A 22,632-nucleotide genomic window follows, 5' to 3' on the forward strand; every position below is an offset into this window, starting at 1 on the left:
AATATACGGGACTTAAAACATTGCAGTAATAGCTTGAGTTATACCTCCACCTGCTGGGCAACATGCTTATTACAGGGACTCAAGTAAAGGCTTTCAAGGTTAATTTATAAAGACAAAATTGAGGAAAAATGTTTTTTTTATTTTTTTTATTTTCAGTATTTAGAGCTGTAAATAAAAGAAAAATCATATAAGCAAACAATACCATGCCAATAAATTAAAGTATTTAAGACAAAAACTAAAAATGCGAATTTTTCCTACCAGTTGTTCAAAGGTAATTAACTATTAATGCAGAAATTAAAAATAAATAATACATTTAAGCTTAATGTGTAAGTTCTTTGTTAGTTTATGGTAGCATAGAGGCTGCTGTGATCAGCAGCAGAGGAAGATTTCACCATGCTGTATGTCACTGCGTCATCACCACCTCGGATCTAAAGGAAATGAAAGAGGATATTTAAAAATATATATATACACATATAAAAAATAGAAGTGAAACCAAAAATACCATAATGAAATGTAAACCCACACAACCTACCCATGAAGACATTACAAAGAATCATCCTAATGTGAACAGATCATATCAAACCACAGTAAACAAAGCACAACATTTTAAATTCCACTGTTGATACAAGGATGGTTCATTATTAAATATTTTTGGGGTTCAAGGTTTTTCTTTGTTTGTTTGTTTTTTTGTCTGTTTAGAAATATAAAAGATATATCGTCACCCCAACTCCCAAAAAATTCAGGTGTGTAAATGAAAAAATAAACAATGCAATGGTTTTCAAATCCCCTAAACTCATATACTTTATTCACAATAGAACAGGAGTCATCAAGTACATTTGCACAAGTGCCAGATTTAGTCTCGACAGGAACTCTGGGGGCCGTACTTTCACATGAACAAGAGTTAAATCAATATTTTGGTCTGACTGAAATATTATTGTAGTAGTATTTGTATTTTCTTTCAAAATGCGGGGTATTTTTAGTCATTACCAGTGAGATCTATCCCTATTATCTATAATGCAGCAGGCCAAAAGGAGACAGGCCTGACAACAGGACTGGCTGGGCCCCTGAAAATCCCAGAGAATGGGCCCTCCACAATTGTGATTTAGCACCAAATTTAACCCATTCCTCACACTTTTGACCACTTTTTGATACTTTTTTCATCTTTAACCAAATGTTTTTGCAAGATTTTAACCCCTTTTGAACCACTTTTCCTGCATGTTTTATCCCTTTTGTGCCATTTGTATCCATTTTTGCCACTTTTCTTCTATTTTTGCCACTTTTAACCCCTTTTCATGACATTTTTTCAACAATTTTTACAACTTTAAAAACAATTTTTGCCACTTTTAACCCACTCTTGGTACTTTTTGACTCTTTAACCAACATTTTGCCATTATTTAACCCATTTAAACCATTTTCCTGCATGTTTTATCCCCTTTGTGCCACTCTTTTAACCATATTTGCCACTTGTCATCAATTTTTGCCATGTTTTTGACCCCTTTTCACTTTTTTGCACTATTTTGTTGCCATTTTTAACCAATTTTTGATACCTTTTGCCCCTTTTTTGCTCCCTTGCATTTTTTTTTCCAAATTTTAACATCTATTCACAACTTTTTCTGCAAATTTTTGTCCCTTTGTGCCACTCCACAACCCATTGTGCAACTTATCACCCATTTTTGCTACTCTCTAACCTCTTTTCACCACTTTATCTGGCCGTTGTTGCAGCACTTCTGCCAACCTTAACCCCTTTTGAAATATCTACTGATTATGACAGTAAATTTCAGTAAAAACAGATCAAATATTAAGTCATTCTAAAACTATTTCAGTATTAATTGTTTGTGGGATGGATTTAACAGCTGCAGACATTTCTGAATTTAATGATCTTTCGAGGGCCGGACAGGAAGCTTTAGGGGGCCGCCAGTTGATGATCAGTGCAATAGAACATAGAAAACACATCTCATGTTGAAACTGAGATATTTTACAACAGGTCAGAGGATCATTTTAGAGAGATAGAGTCAATCAGCAGTAAATATGGGCAGAGGTTCACCAATCTAATCAAAAACTGCTTCTATAAAATGTGGACCAAATTCAGAAAAATTTCCCCAACATACAATTGAGTAGAATATCCCACCACCTACAGTCCATAATATCATCAAAAGATTCAGGGAATCTGGAGAAATCCCTGTGTGCAAAGGACAAGGCTGAGGGTCAATATTGGAGGCTAGTGATCTTCGGGCTTTCAGGGGTCATTGCATTGAAAACTGGAATGATTCTGTGTTGGAAATCACTACATGGGCTCAGGAATTCTTCCAGAATTCATTGTCTGTGAACACAGTTGGCTGTATCATCCACAAGTGACAGTTAAAGCTGTATTGTTTGGCGAGGAAACCATATGTAAACATGGTCCAGAAATAATGCTGACCTCTCTGAGCCAAAACTCATTTAAAATGGACTGAGGCAAATTGGAAAACTGTTCTGTGGTCAGATTAATCAAAATTTTAAATTCTTTTTCAGAAACCACAGACACTGTGTCCTGAGGACTAAAGAGGAGAGGGACCATCCAGCTTGTTATCAGTGCACAGTTCAAAAGCCTTCTTCTCTGATGGTATGTGGCTGCATTAGTGGCGTGGGCAGGGTACACATCTGGAAAGGAACTATCAATACTGAAAGGTAGATAGCTCACATCCAGACAATGTCTCTTTCATGGAAAGACTTGCATATTTCAGCTACACAACGCTTAACCACATACCACATCCATTACAAGAGCATGGCTTCACAGTATAAGAGTCTGGGTGCTAAACTGGCCTGCCTGCAGTCCAGACCTTTCACCAGCAGAAAACATTTGCATCAGAAAAGAAAATCACCACCAAGAAGATTCAGGACTGTTTAGCAGCTAGAATCCTATATCAGACAAGAATGTCTCCAAAACCCCACCAACTGATAGATCCAGCAACTGGTCTCCTCACCTCCCAAATGATTCCAGACTTTTAAAAGAAGAAGGAATGCTGCACAATAGTATTAATCGCCCTGTCCCTACTTTTTTAAGCTATTATTTTTCATGAAATGGTAAAATGTGTCAGTTTTAACATCTGGTATATTATGTTCTATTGTGAATAAAATATGGGTTTATGGGGTTTAAAAATATATATATTTTTTTAATTTACATTTTACAAATTGCCCCAGTTTTAAAACTAATCAATGGACATCTTACCTTAGTTGTACTGTCGGTCTTTTTGGTGTGGCTGATTGACGCGTACGAAATACCATCTTCAGTTTCAGCCTACAATGAAAGACAAGAATCTGTGGATTTCTACGAATTCTGATTTCTTTTCCTCTGCACAAGTGATCGCCAGGGCTGGAAGCATTATGCTGTTTGGTTTTCCATCTGTCTTCTTGTGAGCGCATGTTTCAAGAGCAATGTACAGATGACATTTTGGAGGCCACAGGTCAAAGGTCAAGGTTGCTAGACCTCATGGGAGCACAAAATCTCAAGAACATGTTGGATGATTCTCTTCAAACCTTGCTTAAATGCCCACTCCGACTAAAAAATAAACTGAATGCAACCCAGTGATTCTTCTCAACCTACTAATTTACTTTTATTTTCTGATAATTGTAGGGAAGCATCTAACCAGCAACAGCTGGGGCTCAGCAGGTATAGCTGACCATCTCTCAACTGTCAAGGGTTTGATCTCCTTCTCCTTAAGTTACATATTTATGTGACACTTAACCTCTAATGTCTTTCCCTGCTGTGCCAAAGGTCTGAATCTGCATGGATGAGTATGGATGGGGTTGGTTAATACTGATGGCTACTCTATGTAGCACCATCAGTGTTTAAAAGTAAAGAGACTGGGTGAATGGGTACATGTGATTTCTTTAAAGTCCTGTTGATCAGTGCTTATTACACCGCGTTCCACATTATTATGCAAATGATATTTTTCTCTGATTTTCCTAAATATTAATGCAAATGACAGTCAGAATATTTTTCAAGTCATCAGCCATTAGAGCATAATTCAAATGTTTTTGAACAAACTTCATAATGACAAAAATATTTTTTTTTTAAATAAAAACCTCAAAATGCACTGTTCCACACTATTAAGCACAACAGCTTTTTAAAACATTTTATAGGTTGTAAAGAACTGAAAATGGTCATATGTAGAAATTGCAGCATCAGGGGGTCATATTTACTGAAATCAAATCTATTTCAATCAAAAACATCTTAACAGGCCAAGTTCCATGTCAACATAGGAGCCCTTCTTTGATATCACCTTCACTATTCTTGCATCCATTAAACTTATGAGTTTTTGGAGAGTTTCTGCTTGAATTTCTTTGCAGGATGTCAGAATATCCTCCCAGAGCTGCTGTTTTGATGTGAACTCCCTCCCACCCTCATAGATCTTTAGCTTGAGGATGCTCCAAAGGTTCTCAATAGGTTGAGGTCAGGGGAGGATGGGGGCCACACCATAAGTTTCTCTCCTTTTATGCCCATAGCAGCCAATGACACAGAGGGATTCTTTGCAGCATGAGATGCTGCATTGTCATGCATGAAGAAAATTTTGCTACAAAGGCACAATTCTCTTTTTGTACCATGGAAAAAAGTGGTCAGTCAGAAACTCTATATACTTTGTCTAGGTCATTTTCACACCTTCAGAGACCCTAAAGGGGCCTATCAGCTCTCTCCTCATGATTCCGGCCCAATCATGACTCCGCCCCCTCCTTGTTGACGTCCCGGCCTCATTGGGACATGGTGGCCATCCACCAACCATTCACTACTCCTCCATCTGGACCATCCAGGGTTGCACAGCACTCATCAGTAAACAAGACTGTTTGAAAATGAGTCTTCATGTATTTCTGGGCCCACTGCAACCGTTTCTGCTTGTGAGCATTGGTTAGGGGTGGCTGAATAGTAGGTTTATGCACGACTGCAAGCCTCTGGAGGATCCTACACCTTGAGGTTGGTGGGACTCCAGAGGCACCAGCAGCTTCAAATACCTGTTTGCTGCTTTGTAATGGTATTTTAGCATCTGCTCTCTTAATCTGATGTATTTGTCCGTCAGAAACCTTCCTCATTATGCCTTTATCTGCACAAACCCGTCTGTGCTCTGAATCAGCCACAGATTTCTTCACAGTATGATGATCATGCTTAATTTTTCCTGAAATATCAAATGTTTTCATTCCTTGTCCAAGGCATTACACTATTTGACACTTTTTGGCAGCAGAGATCCTTTTTCTTTCCCATATTGCTGAAACCTGTGGCCTGCTTAATAATGTGGAACATGTTGAAAAGAGCATTTTGAGGATTTTATTTTTAAAAAATAATAGTTATCATTATGAAGTTTGTTCAAAAACATTTGAATTATACTCTAACTGCTGATGACTTGAAAAATATTCTGACTGTCATTTGCGTTGATATTTAGGAAATCAGAGAAAAACGTTGTTTGCATAATAATGTGGAACGCAGTGTAATAGGCTTTGAAAATAATATTTGGAATCATTGTTGTGATTTCTGATGAGTGACTTGTTCAATTCTTTCTGTGGTGTGTTTAAATTCATGCTTGGTTTCCTCTATCAATAATTATTCCATCCACTCAACACTGGTTTGCTGTAAAGAAATTGCTGTATTTATAAATGTCTTTCTCTTTTTTAAAAACTCACCACGTTTTCATCCGTCCGGGTTCTCTTCCCTTAAAAAACAGAAGAACAGAGAAACAGAAACCAAGAGTTTTTTTTTTTTCACCTTCAATAAAGAGAAGTCAGATTGATCCAAGCATATTTCTGGAAAAACTCTGCTGTTGCTCTTACTTTTGTTTCTCCTTTGTCTTATTAGTACCACAGCAGTTATCAAGAGTGCTGCTAAACCCAGAGGCACAACCATGTACAACCACCACGGGACTGAAAAAAAAAAGAGATAGAAAACATTATTGGCTGCAGATTTAAGGTCCTTAAAGAAAGAAAGCTATCCATACAGACAGTTCAACCATTAATGACATGCACTTCAGTAGGGTCCCTCAGACTAGGCTGAACTGTTAAAAACATCCATTTGTACCCATGTTCAATAAATTTCTGAATTTGTTTTACTATGAAACGTTTTTTAGTCTGTTTTGTTTGCAGTGTGGTTGTTTCAGGAATTTAACTTCCAGATTTTGTTGGTGAATAAAGTTGAATTTCCCCTGTAAGTCCCTCATTGACCTCTGACAGAACTTCCTGGACTCAGACTTGAGAGCCTTAAAATAAACAGTATGATAAATCCCAGTCTTATGAACACAGAGGCTTTATGTGTAAAAAATTAAATGCTTCAAAAATGTTCAAAAGTGCGTACATTTGGGCCAACACTGTTTTGTGGCCCATTTTTACCAAAAACTTGCTAAATTCTATGGAGAAACTGTACTTATAAGTTACACTGCATGGCCTAGCTTCTAGGCTAGTACAGCCAGCGAGTCATTCTTAAAGGAGCAGTGCTCACTGAAATCACTGGAGGCTAATGCCACTTGTACAGCTAGGTACCCCATACAGCCTAACTTCAAAAGTACTGAAATATCCCTTAAAGAAGCAATGTTGAACTTATTTTACATGACTGTGACTGCAGGAAGATGCTACTGTGAGTAGCATCCAGCCACTGCCCTGCTAAACTAGCTTGATTATGGTGCACCTGAGGGAATGGTTCCCAGTGTTGTTTCCTTGGAACTCCTGAGTTCTTAAGATGAGCCAAAAGAGATGAAAAGCGTGTGGTTAATGTCATTTAATCAATGATTAAAGCATCAGTGCTGACAGCTCCTCCACTGTAAATGTTTGTTTGTTTGTTGGATTTAGCTGGTCCCGTATTTTGCTGTAGACACCAACAAACAAAAAGAGACATAAACAAAGGCTAATGACCTATGAATCAAATGCTGACATACCTTTTTGCTCTGTTTCTGGTGTTTCAATGTTTCCAGGTGGTGTTTTTCCCACCTCTGAATCCATAAATACAGTTTGTTAATTTTTACATGAGGACAACATGATGTTAAACAGCTAAACAGTACCTTACTCAGTGTTCTTACCTGAGGGTTGGTGATTCAAGGTGAACTGCGCACTTCTGTAACTGTTGTTCTCCTTTATTTTACATGTCAACAGCTCATAATTCTTTGAAGTGTAAATAAAGTGAGAAGTCTTAAAGGTCAGTATGACCACGCAGCGAAGTTTTTGTTCATTTAAGTCTCTATTATCTTCATCCACAGCCCGTGCAGCATACAGCCACTCCATGGTGTGTTCACATGTATTTCTGGTTGACAATCTGCATTTTACCATCATGTTATCACCATCCTTTTCAACAGTCACTGGTGAAGAGGGAGAAAATGTTAGGGACAGACATTAAGAGTAGCACAGACTTCTTTACCACCATGATTGTAGCATATATTGTGTGGTTAACTCACTGGTAACAACAGACACATCAACCACAGCCTGTTTTTCTCTGTTTACTTCCTGAATGCAGAAGTACCGGCCCACATCCTCTGTTGTGGCGTTCTTTACAACCAGAGAGCAGTTTGCTGTGACTCGTAGTCGGTCTGATTTTTTGTTTGTGCGCTCTGTGACCTGTCCACCATCGACTAGGTCAACTGCTGCCATCTTAGCCTGCTTACTGAAGCTCCATGTTGTTCTGGCACAGTTATGGTGACCATTGATGGCATTTTCACAGGGCAGAGTGACCTCAGCTCCATCTCTGACAATCAAGGAGAGAGAATGTGTAGTTTCAGCTGTAAAAGACAACAGAACAGGGGTTATTTTAAGGATTCAGGTGCCTTTATCAACATGAATTTTAACACTTTTCAAGAGGTTTTTCCAAGCTTTTACTTCCTCTTACAGCTGTGGTAAATTCTGCATTTACAAAAATACAAATATACTAGAAAAGATTATTTCACTTCTCTGCAGACCTGCCAACAGAACCCTAGCTGGCCAGGCACTGGAAATCCCAGAGAATGTGCCATACCCAGTAGTGATTTATTGATGAAATCAATGCATGTTTGTTGGATCAGTTGCTTGGTTTTAGCATACATCCTCATTATTACTTATTTAATGGTGCTATACATAACATGGACTTTTTTAAGCCCAGCACCTGTGCACAATGTCAGTATGAAGACTCTGAATAACTTATTTTCCCCATTTTTGGCACTTTCTTGAGACTTTTAAACCATTACTGCAAATTTTTAATTACTTTTCACAACTATTTCTGTCAACAGATGCTCCCTGGGTTACACTGTAAAAAAAATTCCGTTAAATTTACGGTAAAACGCTGGCAGCTGTGGTTACCAGAGATTTACTGTAAAAATTACGGTGAGAATGTGTGAGAAAAAATGGTGTTTTCATTCTACAACTGTAAATATTACAGTTCAAACCTGTTTATTTTAACTGTAAATTTCTGTTAAAAAAATACAATATTGTAACCGTTTATACAAGGATGTGCTGTAAAAATAACAGTTATACTGTAACCATATTTACGGTAATTTGCTGTACAACTTACTGTAATTTGATGTAGAAGTTACAGCTCTATTACAACATTTTCTACAGGGATTGGCTGTAAAAATAACGATAATGAAACAAACCTGTTTACGGTAAATTACTGTAAAAACACCAGAAATCCTGTAAACCTAAATACAATCTATCTCAGTAATAAAAACAGTAGACCCGTATAATGTTAAACGGTATTTTATTATAACTACTTAAATTTTACAGTAAATTACTGGCAGCTGTGGTTACCAGAAATTTACTGTAAAAAATACAGTACAAAACATGAGAAATTACAGCTGATATTTGCAGATTTTACGGTAGTAGCAAAATACTGCCCAACTTTAAATTTTACAGTAAATTACTGGCAGCTGTGGTTACCAGAAATTTACTGTAAAAAATACAGGACAAAACATGAGAAATTACAGCTGATGTTTGCAGATTTTACAGTAGTAGCTTAATACTGCCTTACTTTAAATTTTACGGTAAATTACCAGCAGCTGTGGTTGCCAGAAATTTACTGTAAAAATACAGTACAAAACATGTGAAATTTCAGTTAATTTGCTAGATTTTTGCAGTAGTGCCCTAATACTCCTACTTTTAACAAAAGATTCAAGCTCTCTGATAAACAATAAGAAACTCTGCAGTTATATGTTTGCAATAAAAAACCTTTCAACACATCTGATAACTTGTCTGTATACTCACAAAGCAGTTTAGATCTTGGAAAAAAGCTTGTGTCCATATGTATGACAGGTAGTCCTTGGTGTAATGCATGAAGATGAAACAAAGTCACTTGCCCCTAAATGATTCAAGAGTAATGAGTCCAGTCTTCCACTTGGGAAGCTTCACATGGCCAAGAAACTTCATCTTCTTGAAGACTCGAGCACAGTTCATCAGGTGTTGTACTTTGGACTGGCTCCATCCTCTCTGCAGGAAGTACATATACAAAGCAAAGTTAGAGTGATTCAGTGCTTCAGTTTAATGCCTACACAGATGTAAATTTGAGAAAACTAGGCTCTAATAAGCCATGCTTACAATCAGCACAACAGAATAAAATAAACAGTGTGTACAGTACATACAGATCGCTTCTATAATAGAATATGGTGAAGAAACGCAAATGTACACAAGTGCCAGCTATTAAGTCAGCAATCACCTAACAACAGCCAATTACTTTTTCCATTATTGATTATAATGAGACAGTTATGAATATTAATTGCAATTTGCTTTTCCTTTATAGTTTAGAGCTGTGGTGCCCAGGCTTGTATCCACTGAGCTCCCCCTCCTTCACATATCCAAGAAGATATGGACCCACACAAAAAAGTGACATAGCTATTGCTGTAAAAACTAAACATAAATTTGAATTGATGTCATTATTTAAAGCAGTTTTAATTTTGGCAGATATTTTTAATTTTAGTCTTAGTTTTAGTCTTTAAGTGAAATGAATTTTAGTTTCAGTCACATTTTAGTAATTTCTGTCCATTTAGTTTTAGTCCATAAAAAGTCCTCACATTTTAGGTTTTACTTTTAGTCCAAGCATTTATTGTCTTACTGAAATCTGGTATCAAGCCATAGTGGGATGTTCTCTGCACCCTGCCAAACCTGGGGCCCCTTCTTTCTACAGCTGAGAGACAGAAGAGCTACAGCTGCATTGTTTTTTGACAGAATTACCCACAGTGGAGAGATATCATGGATTTTGAATGTCCGACGAAAACTACATTACATTCTAGTCAAAAACTAAACTTAGTTTTTGTCAGTTTTAGTCATCACAGATCTATTTTTGTTAGTCTTAGTCTAGTTTTTGTCATGGAAAACAAAGCTGTCGATGAACATTTTTAGTCATAGTTTTAGTCGACGAAATTAACACTGATTTAAAGCTACACACAATAGCCCAAACCACAAGTCTTAGCAAAAGACCTTGGTATGAACCATTCATAAGGGTTATATTGTGATTTTAGGTAGTTGAACCACAAGATAAATATTTGCAAACTATGCTCTTTATTTATATATTTACTTGTAAGACCACCCAAATAAATATAGAATTTGCTTTTACATGTAAATATAATATATAATTTTATATATAATTTCTATATAATTTCCCTTCGGGGATGAATAAAGTTATTATTGTATTGTATTAGGGTAAGCCTACCCATTAAGCCCAGGCACCATTTAAGCCCACTTGCGACTTTGAAGTCAATTTAAAAAAAAAAAAAAGAGGGGCCTGTCTTATGCTATACATTATTTTGTCCAATCACACAATTTCTTAATTATATGTCAGTTTTTGTTTGACACAATCACATTTGTAGATATTGAAAAAGGCCCGCCTACATTTGTGCAGTCTCAAGGAGGCTCAGATAAAGTCGCCTCAAAACTTTGGTGTTTTGGGACCCCTCAGAAAGAACCTCTTTTCAACCATTTTCAGCCACTGACTTGTTAAGTACATTCATATTAAGTAATTTGAGAGATTATTGATTTGTTTTTTTGTGTATAAACAGGTAGTTTTTTGTAATTTCTTACTATTTAGTTTTATGTGAAAAGATGAGTCATGCTAGCTAGCGTAGCGAGCTAATCACTAGTCAATACATGTAGCCCTACTGATAGATACACTGCTTAATGATTAAAAATGATAAGTACACAAACTAAGTGTTTTCTGATTCATTTTACATAAATCTTACATAAAACTTTGAACAAGAATTCCTTGATAATTCAGAAAGTTTGGCAGAAGACGAATAACTGTGATGGCAAGTTCTGCAGCATATTTAGGCTACAGGCATTTCTTTAAACATTTGTTTAATTTTGGTGAGAACATATTATCTTCATTTCCCTGGTAGTCACTGTAGTACCATTTAAGCCCAGTGTGTTCCATTTAAGCCCATCTTATGTGTTTCAATAGAAAAAAATGAAATTTTGAGGTTTGATAGCTTTTCGCTGTAATCCTGTGTTGGATGTTGTTATACTAACTTCATTAACACGAGTACATCACAGATCACACACTGACCAGAAGAATTGTTATGTCAGTTAATTTTGCATAATCATTTGTTTATAGTGAGAAAAATGCCAACAAAAAAGAGGAATTACAGCAACTGTCCTAAAATCATCATTGTTACAGCCAAACATTAAATCCAAGTTCAATAAGATATTGTTGATTCACTGTAATGTCATTTAATACTTTTAAAAACAAACACATTTTTTTATTTTGTCAATATTGAATCAAATTTTGTCAATATTAAATAAAATGTTCAATGAAATGTTAAATACTGAAGCCAATGAAAATTAGTTTTAGGCCTACTTAGTCATGTTTGTGGTGGTCCATTGTTACAAGCCAAACATTAAAGCCAAGTTCAAAAAATAAATTGTGTTTAACATGTATAACATGTTACTGAATTAATATATGTTTACTACTTGAAAAATGTAATAATTTTTTTAATTTCTGTCAATAAACGTGGTTGTGGGCTTATTTGGAACACACATGGGCTTAAATGGTACTTAGGTACCAATTAAGCCCATGCCAGACTTTTGACTTTATTCATAACATTTCTTTAATTTGTTCTCTAAAATATGCATAAGTAAATAAATATACCTTCAAATGAGGGATTAATCCTTCATTCTAACAAATGATCATGTTTATAAACCATCTTAGTATCTATGAAAAATACGTGAACTTAGATTTTGGTGGGCCTAATGGGTACACTTACCCTAAATGCTTTGGGGTACAAAAGGATTTTGCTGTAACAAAGATGATGGGCGCTGAATTTTAAATCAATCATAATGAAAACATATGACTCACACAGAAAACTGTATTGGCCCCCATATGGTGTGATCATCAGAACACTGAGAACAAGCTGGACAAAGCAGTGGCATGGCAGTATTCTGGGTATTTCTACATGACCAGATTAATGCAGTGCTTGGTGTAAACTACATAAAATAAACATAAAATGGCTTCATGTTGTTTAAAGAAAGATTAATCTAAAGAATTTATTGAGGTATGTACAAATGCTGTGCAAGGCTTACCATTATTAATCCTTGATAACTGGCGTCTTTTTAGAAGAGTGGAATACCGGAGACAGTATAAAGTAATGGAGTCCTAGTCACCACTAGCAGAAGAAACAGGACCTTAAAAAAGAGTAAGGAAAAATAGAAAGACAAGGTAAAGCACCAAATCATGTCAACTTAGAAGTTTTGAACACTTATGTATGCACTGATTGCAAAGTACTATCCAATTTTTGAATTCACTCAAAAAAGAGTGGACCCAATCTCTTCTTGTCTCGTGAGCTGAATGTCTTGTCACATCCCTTGTGTTTTGTGGCAGAAGCTACAGCAGACACAAAATGCAGACATACATGCAGAGTGATCCAGCTGTTAAGCAGTTATCAGACGGGTGTTGCTGTGTTTATATGTTCTTCTAAAATCAACACTAAGCTGTGACTGGTGCTACCCTCTCCACTTGGAGTGTGTGTTGATCCCACAGCTCTGTAAGTCATCTTGCTTGCCCTTGCGCTTTTTCTGCTCACAACAGTTTTGGTTTAGAAAAAATGCTGCACATCTATTTCTTTTTTGTTTTTTAAATTTGAAAATTTGGATACTATCAAACCTAAAAATCTGAACCAGAATCTTTATTGTCATTGTACACAAGTACAACGAAATTTTGCACAGTTCCATTCAGTGCAATTATTATTACCTCTGCCAAGGAGGTTATGTGATCGGCAGGGTTTGTTAGTTTGTTTGTTGGCAACATAACCCAAAAAGTTATGGATAGATTCTGATGAAATTTCCAGGAAATGTCAGAAATGGCAAAAGGAAGAACTGATTTGATTTTGGGACTGATCCAGATCATTGTCTGGATCTAGGAATTTTTAAAGGACTCTTCACTATTGGGAGATAGGGCTAATGGCGGAGGTCTGCGCTCTCTGAGTGCTTTTCTAGTTTATTATTGCAACTGCTCTGGGATATGTGCTGTTTTTCAGTCTGTTAGTTTTGGCTCTTATTGTCCTGAACTGTCTTCCTCAGGATAGCAGTTGTTACAGGTGACAATAACACAGTTATAAAAATAACTGATATTGTATCATATGATGCACACGGCTGGAAGGAAATAAAACATTTTGCCAGCATTACACTATACCATATAACTACCTCTAAAGAGGAAAAATTATTACCTCTGTAGGAACTCCTGAGTGGATCCCAATGCTGGTCAATGCATAGCATGAGCTGCCTTGAAGCCTAGCAAGAGGCTCCTGGGAGGATGATAAAAGTAGAAAAGAATTACAAGCAAATCATCCATTACCATCCAAATGAGCCTTTAAAGTGTTTCTGAGATCCACTTACTACAAAAAACAATACATGGGGCAGGCTTTCCACTGGTACCCCATCTGGCAAGAATGTTTCAACAAGGCAAAAGAGGTTGTCTTCCTTTTTGTCGAAACAGGAGAGAAGCCCTTTATGTCCTCTGAGCAGCCCTCCAACTGTCCTCTCTGAATCTTGAGCTTTGTGGCATCCTGCAAAAATCAAGTGAGCTATTAAATCTTTAGTGCCATGACACTGACGTGCACATATCCCCATTGTGCATTTAGGAGGTGCTGGAGCCAACAGGTAGTGCCCAGGACCACCACAGTCCACCACCACACTATCCCCCTTATTCCTGGGGCTGCTACTGCAAATGTGAATATGGGCGAAACTTCCGGTGCCAAAATGGAAGTAGGCTACATTAAATACATGTATTCTAGTACAGCAACTAACTATGGACGCTAACAAAGAACCACAGTTGTTTCAATAGGAATTCTTCTGGAATTTGTAAATATTTATATTTTTGTTATCACATGTTCACATTGTTTGTATTATAAGCTGTAGATAAGTAAATAAGGAGGATACCACATTATTCCTGGGGGTCTACTGTAGCTATGAATGGAAGTGGAACTTCCAGTACAGTAACAATAATAGCAAAAACATGATTTTTCCAAAGGCTTACTAAAGTGATTTAGTGTCCACAGTGGTTGTTCTGAAATAAATAAATATTTGCTGTAATAAATACTGCTTCATTTTTGTTAAATCAATGAGCTGAAATGTTTTAATCATATTTTCTGTAATGCTCAGTACCTGTTGCTATGTTCATGGTACTAATACTATGACAAAGTTAAATATGTCTCTCACAACATGCTGTCCACTGTCTAAATGCATCGGGGATGTGATTCTTTTAGTATTAATTTACCATTAAATCTTAATACAAAACTTGACATTTACCAAACTGAAGAGCTGGCAACTTGAGTCATGGATAATTTTATAAATATAATTCCCATATTTAAGAGGGATTAGTTTGTAAAATGAGAATTTCAGCAACTCCACAAACTAGAAATGTATCTTTTCATACCGATATAAAGCTACTAAAGTTAGCTAAATATGCCCGTGTAGGTTATCTAAAGTAATGTCATCAATTTGAACTCTCCAGTAGAGGCTAGAGAAATAATAATAATATTATCCCGTCTGAGGTGAAGCAGTCTAAGTTTATGTAGTTTGGTATTAAAATTGCTTTAATAGTCACGTTTAGCATCTCGTTTCTATGCAAAGTCCCATTTAGATAGAACGGAGCGGAAGTTGCGTCCATATTCATGGAGGGGTAGGAATAAGCTGGAAAGCCTGCCTCAGGGGACTCTGAACACAGATATGAATATGACTCTGAACACAGATATGAATATGAATATGACTCTGAACACAGATATGAATATGAATATGACTCTGAACACAGATATGAATATGAATATGACTCTGAACACAGATATGAATATGACTCTGAACACAGATATGAATGTGACTCTGAACACAGATATGAATGTGACTCTGAACACAGATATGAATGTGACTCTGAACACAGATATGAATATGAATGTGACTCTGAACACAGATATGAATGTGACTCTGAACACAGATATGAATGTGACTCTGAACACAGATATGAATATGACTCTGAACACAGATATGAATGTGACTCTGAACACAGATATGAATGTGACTCTGAACACAGATATGAATGTGACTCTGAACACAGATATGAATGTGACTCTGAACACAGATATGAATGTGACTCTGAACACAGATATGAATGTGACTCTGAACACAGATATGAATGTGACTCTGAACACAGATATGAATGTGACTCTGAACACAGATATGAATGTGACTCTGAACACAGATATGAATGTGACTCTGAAGGGGAAAAATCCTTCACCTTAGGTCGCTCTGAAGCATCAGTGCTGCGGCGGGACTCTCACTTTTTGGCTAGGGGACATCACGGTCCTCACGGTCACTCCCACCTCATCTGGAAAACTCCGTCCTTTTTCTTTCCCTCTTCCCAGTGTTCCCAGTATCCAACCGCCCGTTTTTGTGCATTTTTCAAAAGTCTGAAGTGGGCGGAGTTAGCTCTGAGCTTGGGGTTCACTTATGGACCCCAACACAGCAAGTGTTAAACGTTCTCCACGCTAAAATGACAGCAAAAAATACAAATCAAACAGCAATGTTGGCTGGTCTAGAACTGAAACAAAATGCCTCCTGACCCATTTAACTTCTACCTATAAACACGTGGTGTTACTGAATGAAAAGAACTCCAGAAATATTTGACACTACGACAAAAGAAGTTCTACATACCTTACCAATAGCTCGTAGGCTGATGCTCTGGGTGACGTTGAATTAATACACGCCAATGTCCTGCTTTGTATTCCATCTTCGTTTGCAGCTCGTTCTACGAGCAGACAGCAACTTTATGAAATATTTCCACAGAAGACACGAAAACGCTGTAGTTTACCAGGCAGCCGTTGGCGGTTTGATTTTCCAACGAACCACACACGCATGCGTATAAGGTCCTTCTTTCCCCGCGCCTGCGCGAAACCGTATTCACGCATGGCAATTGACTGCAACCACAGTGCGCAAACGCATTTCGAGAAAGCAGCACTGTTTGTGTACATGGAGGGAGGTGACTGAAAACTGTTCAGTCTGTAGCTCGTTTCCAAATTGTTCCATTTTTAAACACCCAAATCGCTGTTCTAGTACAGACAGAATAGAAGACGTTGCTGTGTAGACAGGGTTGAATGGCGACGGGAAACAGTTTTTCAAAATTATTTTTATATATTTATTTTTTATATTGATACAACTTTATTGAACAGATTCCAATAGTTAATACAGCATTGGCACATGAAACAAAACGTATTTACTAGACATAAATAACCCCACATACAGGTAAAGAGAAGTTTAGATTAAATTACATAAGGTATGAGAAGTAAATTAAAATTTCAGAAACTAAACCATGGTTTCATATTGTTTTTTTTTAAGAATTTTTTTTTCCCTTAGAAATCAATTTGATAGACTATATGTACAGTTCACATTCATTTTTAAAACTGATTATGGAGGGTTTCTTGTCATTCTATTTGCATTCATGTTTAAGTTGTTTAACCAGTAAAAATAACTATTGTATTTATATAATGTATATAAACTATATATTCAACTGTATTATATACATATTATATATACAGTATGTATCTCTCTCTCTCTCTCTCTTTATGTATATATAAAATAGTTCTTGTTATATTTCCTATCGGTAATATGTGTCATCCAATTTCAGTTCTGAAAGATTGACTGAAACATTAAAGTACATCAATGTATTTTGTGTTAGATGCATTAAAGGAAGTGGAATGGCTTTACAAATGCAATGGCATTCTTTGTGAGAGCAATTAACATCATTCTTTTCCAATAAATCAGTTAAACTAAAATAATTGACCACTTTCATCCATCAAATTAAGAACAAACAAAATGATTTTTGGTACCATTCTTGTTTCAATAAGGTTTTCATATTAACTGTAACTGTCCGTTTATTTCACAATGCAGCATTATGTGATGTAGCACTGAGAAACAAATGTGGACATAACAACAAATTGGTGCTTGTTCACAGGTTTTGCAGGTTGACAGGTTTTTACTGTATTTTCTACAGAACTTTCCTGATCATGCAGTATTTTTAACCTCTTGTCCCTGCTAAAATTACGGTATGTGATTGCAATTTTTTTCACAGATTTTTACTGTGAATTTAAATGTACATGAGAGAAAAGTCTGTAATTTTAACAAAATACTACTGTAATTTTTAGAGTAATTGCCTGTCTTGAAGATTACAGTATTTTTCCTTTATTTTCACAATCTTCTTTCGTTTAAACGGTACAATTTTGTAATTATTACGTACTTTAATTGTAAAAATTTATGTTTCATACCGTTGCTTGATTTACAGCAATTCTGTGTTTTTTATACAGTAATATATGTTTATTTGTTTTACGGTCTTTTACTGTTGCTATTTGACAGTCTTTTGCCGTATTTTCTACGGACATTTTTTACAGTGTAGCTAAGCAGCATGCAAATCTAGAACCCCCCCCCATATGGATAGATACATTGATGACAAAGTGTACTGAATAAATTAAAATGAGTTTAAAAGCAATTATTCATAGTAGCATGAACCAGAATGTGAGGGTGCAATAAGCTTTAAGCTGTAAAGGAGGAGGCTGGGGTGGAGGATGTCATATCTAAATGGACCACCGTGTTTACAGGAAGAGCTGTGATTGGCTGGGGGAGCTGGGAGGCAATAATGAAGATCAGCTGGCAAACAGCTGGTCATGGCTGGATGTATGACCAAAGATGGGGGGGCTCAAGTCCATGAAGTTGCACACATCAGTGACTTAAGATTCGACTTGGTCTTGCGCTCAAAAGACACAAGACTCGACTTGGACTCGTGGTTTGGGAATTGTGCACAATCTTGGGTTTTTAACTTTCCCATCATAGCCTCATGTCCCCCTGTCGCTCTTTTCCCCATCATCCCTTACCCTCTAACTGTTCATGTGTTTGTGCTTCAGCTGTGTGTCTGTGTCGCCCGTGTAAGTCAGGGGTGCGCCATGTTAACATATCATTTGGTTAATACTTCCTTAATATTATATGTCCATAGGGAACAAAGAAATGTATTCTATGAGCTAAAAATTAAAGACAATAGGAATATTAAAAAACACGGTTCACTGAGACAGTGAGAATCAGAGACTGATGGATAAGATGCTTGAAATGATAATTTAGTAACTTAGGAGCCCAGGAGATTTCAGCTGGATAAAGTAAAAACTAAGCTTAATTTTACCCTTATAAAGACATTTACACCATAAATGATGACAGAAGTTTTTGAGGAGAATGAGAGGATGATACTCAACCTTCTCTGGTGAGGTTCTGAGTGAGAATTAGATTTAATGTCGATGAAACCTGCAGCAATTTTATTTTATTTTAAAATAAAGAATTTAGTGTTTTATTATTAGTATAAAGTTCCTACTCGTTAAAAAAAAAATCTGACAAATAAGAACATTTAATCTTTAGTGTCTTGGGGCTCTAATTTCGTGGCGCAGCACAGGGTGGCGCAGGGTGGCGGAGCGTGGTGCACCCCGCGCAGTGGTAATTTCGTCCGGCGCACCACCGTGCGCAGCCAATTTGGCAATTTGGTAGACCGGGCTGCGCCGAGATGGGTGTGGCAGCGCACCAGGGGGAGGTGTCGACAGATTCAGCTTGGCGCAGTGACAATTTCGTGCCAAAACACTGCGCGGAAGGTGCGCTGAAAGCCCGCCAGCTCCAACCTGGCCTATTCTCGGCGCAGGCGAAGCGCGCCCAGTGTAGTGGTAATTTGGCTGACAGGCGCGCAGTGCGCACACGTCACCAAAACCTCACAGACAGGTTTCCAGAGGTTCAGGCACATTTCAATGCAATAAACAATCACAGCAACCACTATTTAATGTAACTGTCTGAACCAGCATATACATTTGTATCTATATAAATTGTCCCGTCGCATCTGATGTCAGATCAAAGATGTTTGTCACGCGTAATTGAAACTCAACCTGATGGCAGCTGGGAGTGATAAAAACTAGCGAGTTCACATCTCTCAGCCAACCACAAACAGCCACGGCATCTGACACGGAGTATATATTCGGCTTCTCTCATCTCATGAAATTCAAAAGAAAAGAAAAAAGAGAGAGACGCTCGCTGAATAAATGTAAGTCAGTCGGCATCTTAAGGATTTACCTGTGATTGCCCATATTTCTATGTTTTAATCTTTATTCTTGACGTGATCTAAAAAGATGGAGTACGTTATTGCAAGGAGGATGAGGAGGAGATACCGGGAGAGATATATCACCAAAGGTTCTCCTATTTGGTGATGACAGAGCAGGAATGTAGGTGGATCACAAGCATGATGCCTGGATTAGCCTGCTGCTGTGTTTAATGTAATTGTCACTTAATTTTGTACTCCTATTCATGACATAGGAACAGATTAAATCTGTCCAGCGAGGTGGTCCACATAATGACGCGCATCGTGGCCTCTGATGCGCAGCCCGGTGGCCTCTGCGCTCTCCCAGTTGTTGTAAAGGTGACAGCGGCTCTGACCTTCTTCGCCACCACGTCTTTCCAGCACACCGTGGCCACGGTGTGCCTTCTTTGCTCTGACAGCTTTTTTTTGGCCCTTCTCCTTACATCATTGAACCGTTTTTTACATTGGGCAGCGATTCTCAGAATATCTGGGCAAACTTGATTGACAATATTAGTAACTTCCTCCCAGGCAGTTTTTGCATCATCAGCCCTGGAGGTCTGTTAGCATTACCATATATTCTGGCACTGCGAGCTTGGACCTCCCGGACCAGCACACCAGTTTCCTCCTGGAAGAAGTTTGGCCACCTGGAGCTGCTGCTGTCTTCGTCCATGGTGGTGGCGAGGTGAAATTGGCACTGCGCCTTGCCCGCAGCGCATTTAAAGGCAAGGAGAGGCATTCATTTGATTGGTGAAGATTACACTCGGCTCTGTTAAACCCACTCACGCCTTCTCTCCTCCCTCTTTGCCACTTGTGCCGGTGGGAGGGACGGAGGCGTGGGTGCGCGAAAATTGCAAAATGCCCTGGACACACCCCGTTGGCGAAGCGCAGGGCAAGTGCGCCATGCCTGTGCCTGGTCTACGAAAACAGAGCCCTAAGTGTCAGTTTGATCATGTCTCTGTAGTGTTGCATATGTACACAGAGAAGAGCTTTATTAAGAGGAGAGCAGATATTGATCATGTTGATGAGGGGAAAAGAGAGAGCATGTGCTTTGTCTCATACCAGAGGTACATTTGGAAAATAACACATAGTTTCCCAACAACAGAATTGTGGCTAGTGGAAATGCTGAGTGGCTAGTAACCAGTGGATGGTGTGAAAAAAGTTAATGTCAAGCCCTGGTCATATGTAAGCGTACACATGTGAACGCCGTCGCAAGTCAGCCAGAGACAATAACTGCCCTACCCTGCTGATGGTGATAACACAGTACAGGCTTTAAATGCCTTTGATAAAACAAGAAGCAGCTCACAGAGGAGACTTGACTTGGACTTGCAAAAAATGATGTGCATCTGTGCGTATGACCCACACGCTCTGCATGAACTAACACCAAGCTTCATTTATATGGTTTGAAAGCTTGAGAAGCGATCATTAACAATGAATAAAATTAATTGAAAAGGATTGTGGGAAATGTAGTTCCTTCCTCCTTGCAAAGAAAAATGTACACAGCCTTGTACCTTTGCCTTTTCCACCAATTTCATGAGTTTCATGAGTATTCAGATAGCTGGTTAGCTTGGTTCAAGCACTACCAGCACTGTAACAAAGATTTTATGAAATGTCCATGGGTATTTCAGTGACAGGTTTGCTTCCAGAACCTGCACTGTTGAAAAAGTGTCCTTTACATTCTCTCTCCTCCATAACTCCAACTCTGCCCCCTGTCCTGTTTTTCTACTATAAAGACCAAAAAGAAATCTTAAAAGTGTATTTTTCAAAATTTCATTTGAAAGACCTTATTTAACTTCACCAGATAAGTGAACTGTTCAGTCTCAGAGCTGTTTCTACCACTAGAGGTATACAGGTACATTGTCAAGCACTTTTAAGCTCTATTTAAAACCCAAGCACCTCTAATACCTTAGAAACACAAAATGAGAGTTCAAGCATTCTAAAAGTATAAAGCAGCAGCAAAAACCCTGTATTATTCACACAACATGCGTTTTAAAGTCTGTTAACTGCTGTTTTCAAAGCACCATAAACCTCAAACAGCTACTCATTGGGTCTTATAAGTCCAGTATAAAGTGATGTGTCCTTACCTGTAATCTGCAGCACCAGAATCATCAATAAAACCACCTGAAACTGTCTTTGTTCAACCATCTTCTTATTCTGTCATTCTTTTCCTTAGAGCTCTTCCGTTGTTACACTTCTCTATAAATGCAGTCCCTCATAGGAGTGAACTCTCTGAGTCTCACTTCCTCATGGTGACTGTTGGTCTATTTTGTCATTTGCTGTCCGTTTCTAAGGCAGGCAGTGTGAAACAGCTATGATTTAACTCCACGAGTTAGCAGAGTCACCAACTGGGACACATTTTTACGGAAGCCCTGAAAGGAAAAGAAAATTCATCCACCTCTGATTCTGATCAAAATCTTTCTTCTTCTCTTGTTTTTTTAAATTAGGTTTTTTTTCATCTGTGCAAACATGAAATGTGAAAAATGTGTCGTAGTTATGATTCTTTCATCCGTCTAATCTTATCTATGTTATTTATGTCTTCTTCCTTTGATGGGTTAAGGTTCTTTAAATACAGGTCATTCAGACCCCCTTCACTTTTGTCAATTTTATTGTGTTGCAGCCTGATGCTACAGTCAAAAAAACATCAGTTTTATTCCCATTGATCTACACTTAATACGCCATAACGGCACTGTGAAAACATAATTCTAGAAAAAAGCTAAAAACAAAAGTACCACACCAACATAAGTATTCAGATCCTTCAAAAATGTGAAATTTAGCTCCAGTTCCTCCCATTTCTCTGGATCTTTGCTGAGATGTTTCTATACCTTGATTGGAGTGCACCTGTGGTAAATTAAACTGATTGGAAGGTGACTCTGAGGGGGACTGGATTAACATTCTGTCTGTCACATCTTTACGGGCCAATCAGAGCAACAAAACACGTGACGCCATAGCCCCAAACCCAGGTGTGCCGCCACCGAGGACTAAATTCCATAAAGAACTGCATCACGCTAACCATGGCGACTTCAGACATGTCAGTACATGACTTGTCGATTTTGAAAAGATAACAACTCACTGCTGTTCTCTGTTCTTATTTTAAC

The 22,632-nt window shown here is 37.7% G+C and overlaps 1 protein-coding gene across 2 annotated transcripts; it reads right to left on the reverse strand.

Moving 5' to 3' along the window:
• Positions 1-207: 207 nt before the first annotated feature.
• Positions 208-21,740, reverse strand: LOC121521745. Of its 2 annotated transcripts, XM_041805904.1 has the most exons (9): positions 21,622-21,740; positions 7,404-7,724; positions 7,032-7,307; positions 6,891-6,944; positions 6,644-6,688; positions 5,797-5,886; positions 5,650-5,678; positions 3,209-3,277; positions 208-428 (listed from the first exon to the last, which is right to left on the reverse strand). In XM_041805904.1, exons 1-9 carry the CDS (start codon positions 21,680-21,682, stop codon positions 339-341), a joined length of 1,035 nt encoding a protein of 344 aa, XP_041661838.1. In that variant the 5' UTR covers positions 21,683-21,740; the 3' UTR covers positions 208-338. The 2 variants fall into 2 exon arrangements, with proteins under 2 accessions (XP_041661838.1, XP_041661839.1); XM_041805905.1 differs by lacking the exon at positions 6,644-6,688.
• Between the last annotated feature and the right edge of the window lie 892 nt (positions 21,741-22,632).

Source organism: Cheilinus undulatus, linkage group 14 (genome assembly GCF_018320785.1).
Source record: "Cheilinus undulatus linkage group 14, ASM1832078v1, whole genome shotgun sequence".
Lineage (NCBI taxonomy): Eukaryota > Metazoa > Chordata > Actinopteri > Labriformes > Labridae > Cheilinus > Cheilinus undulatus.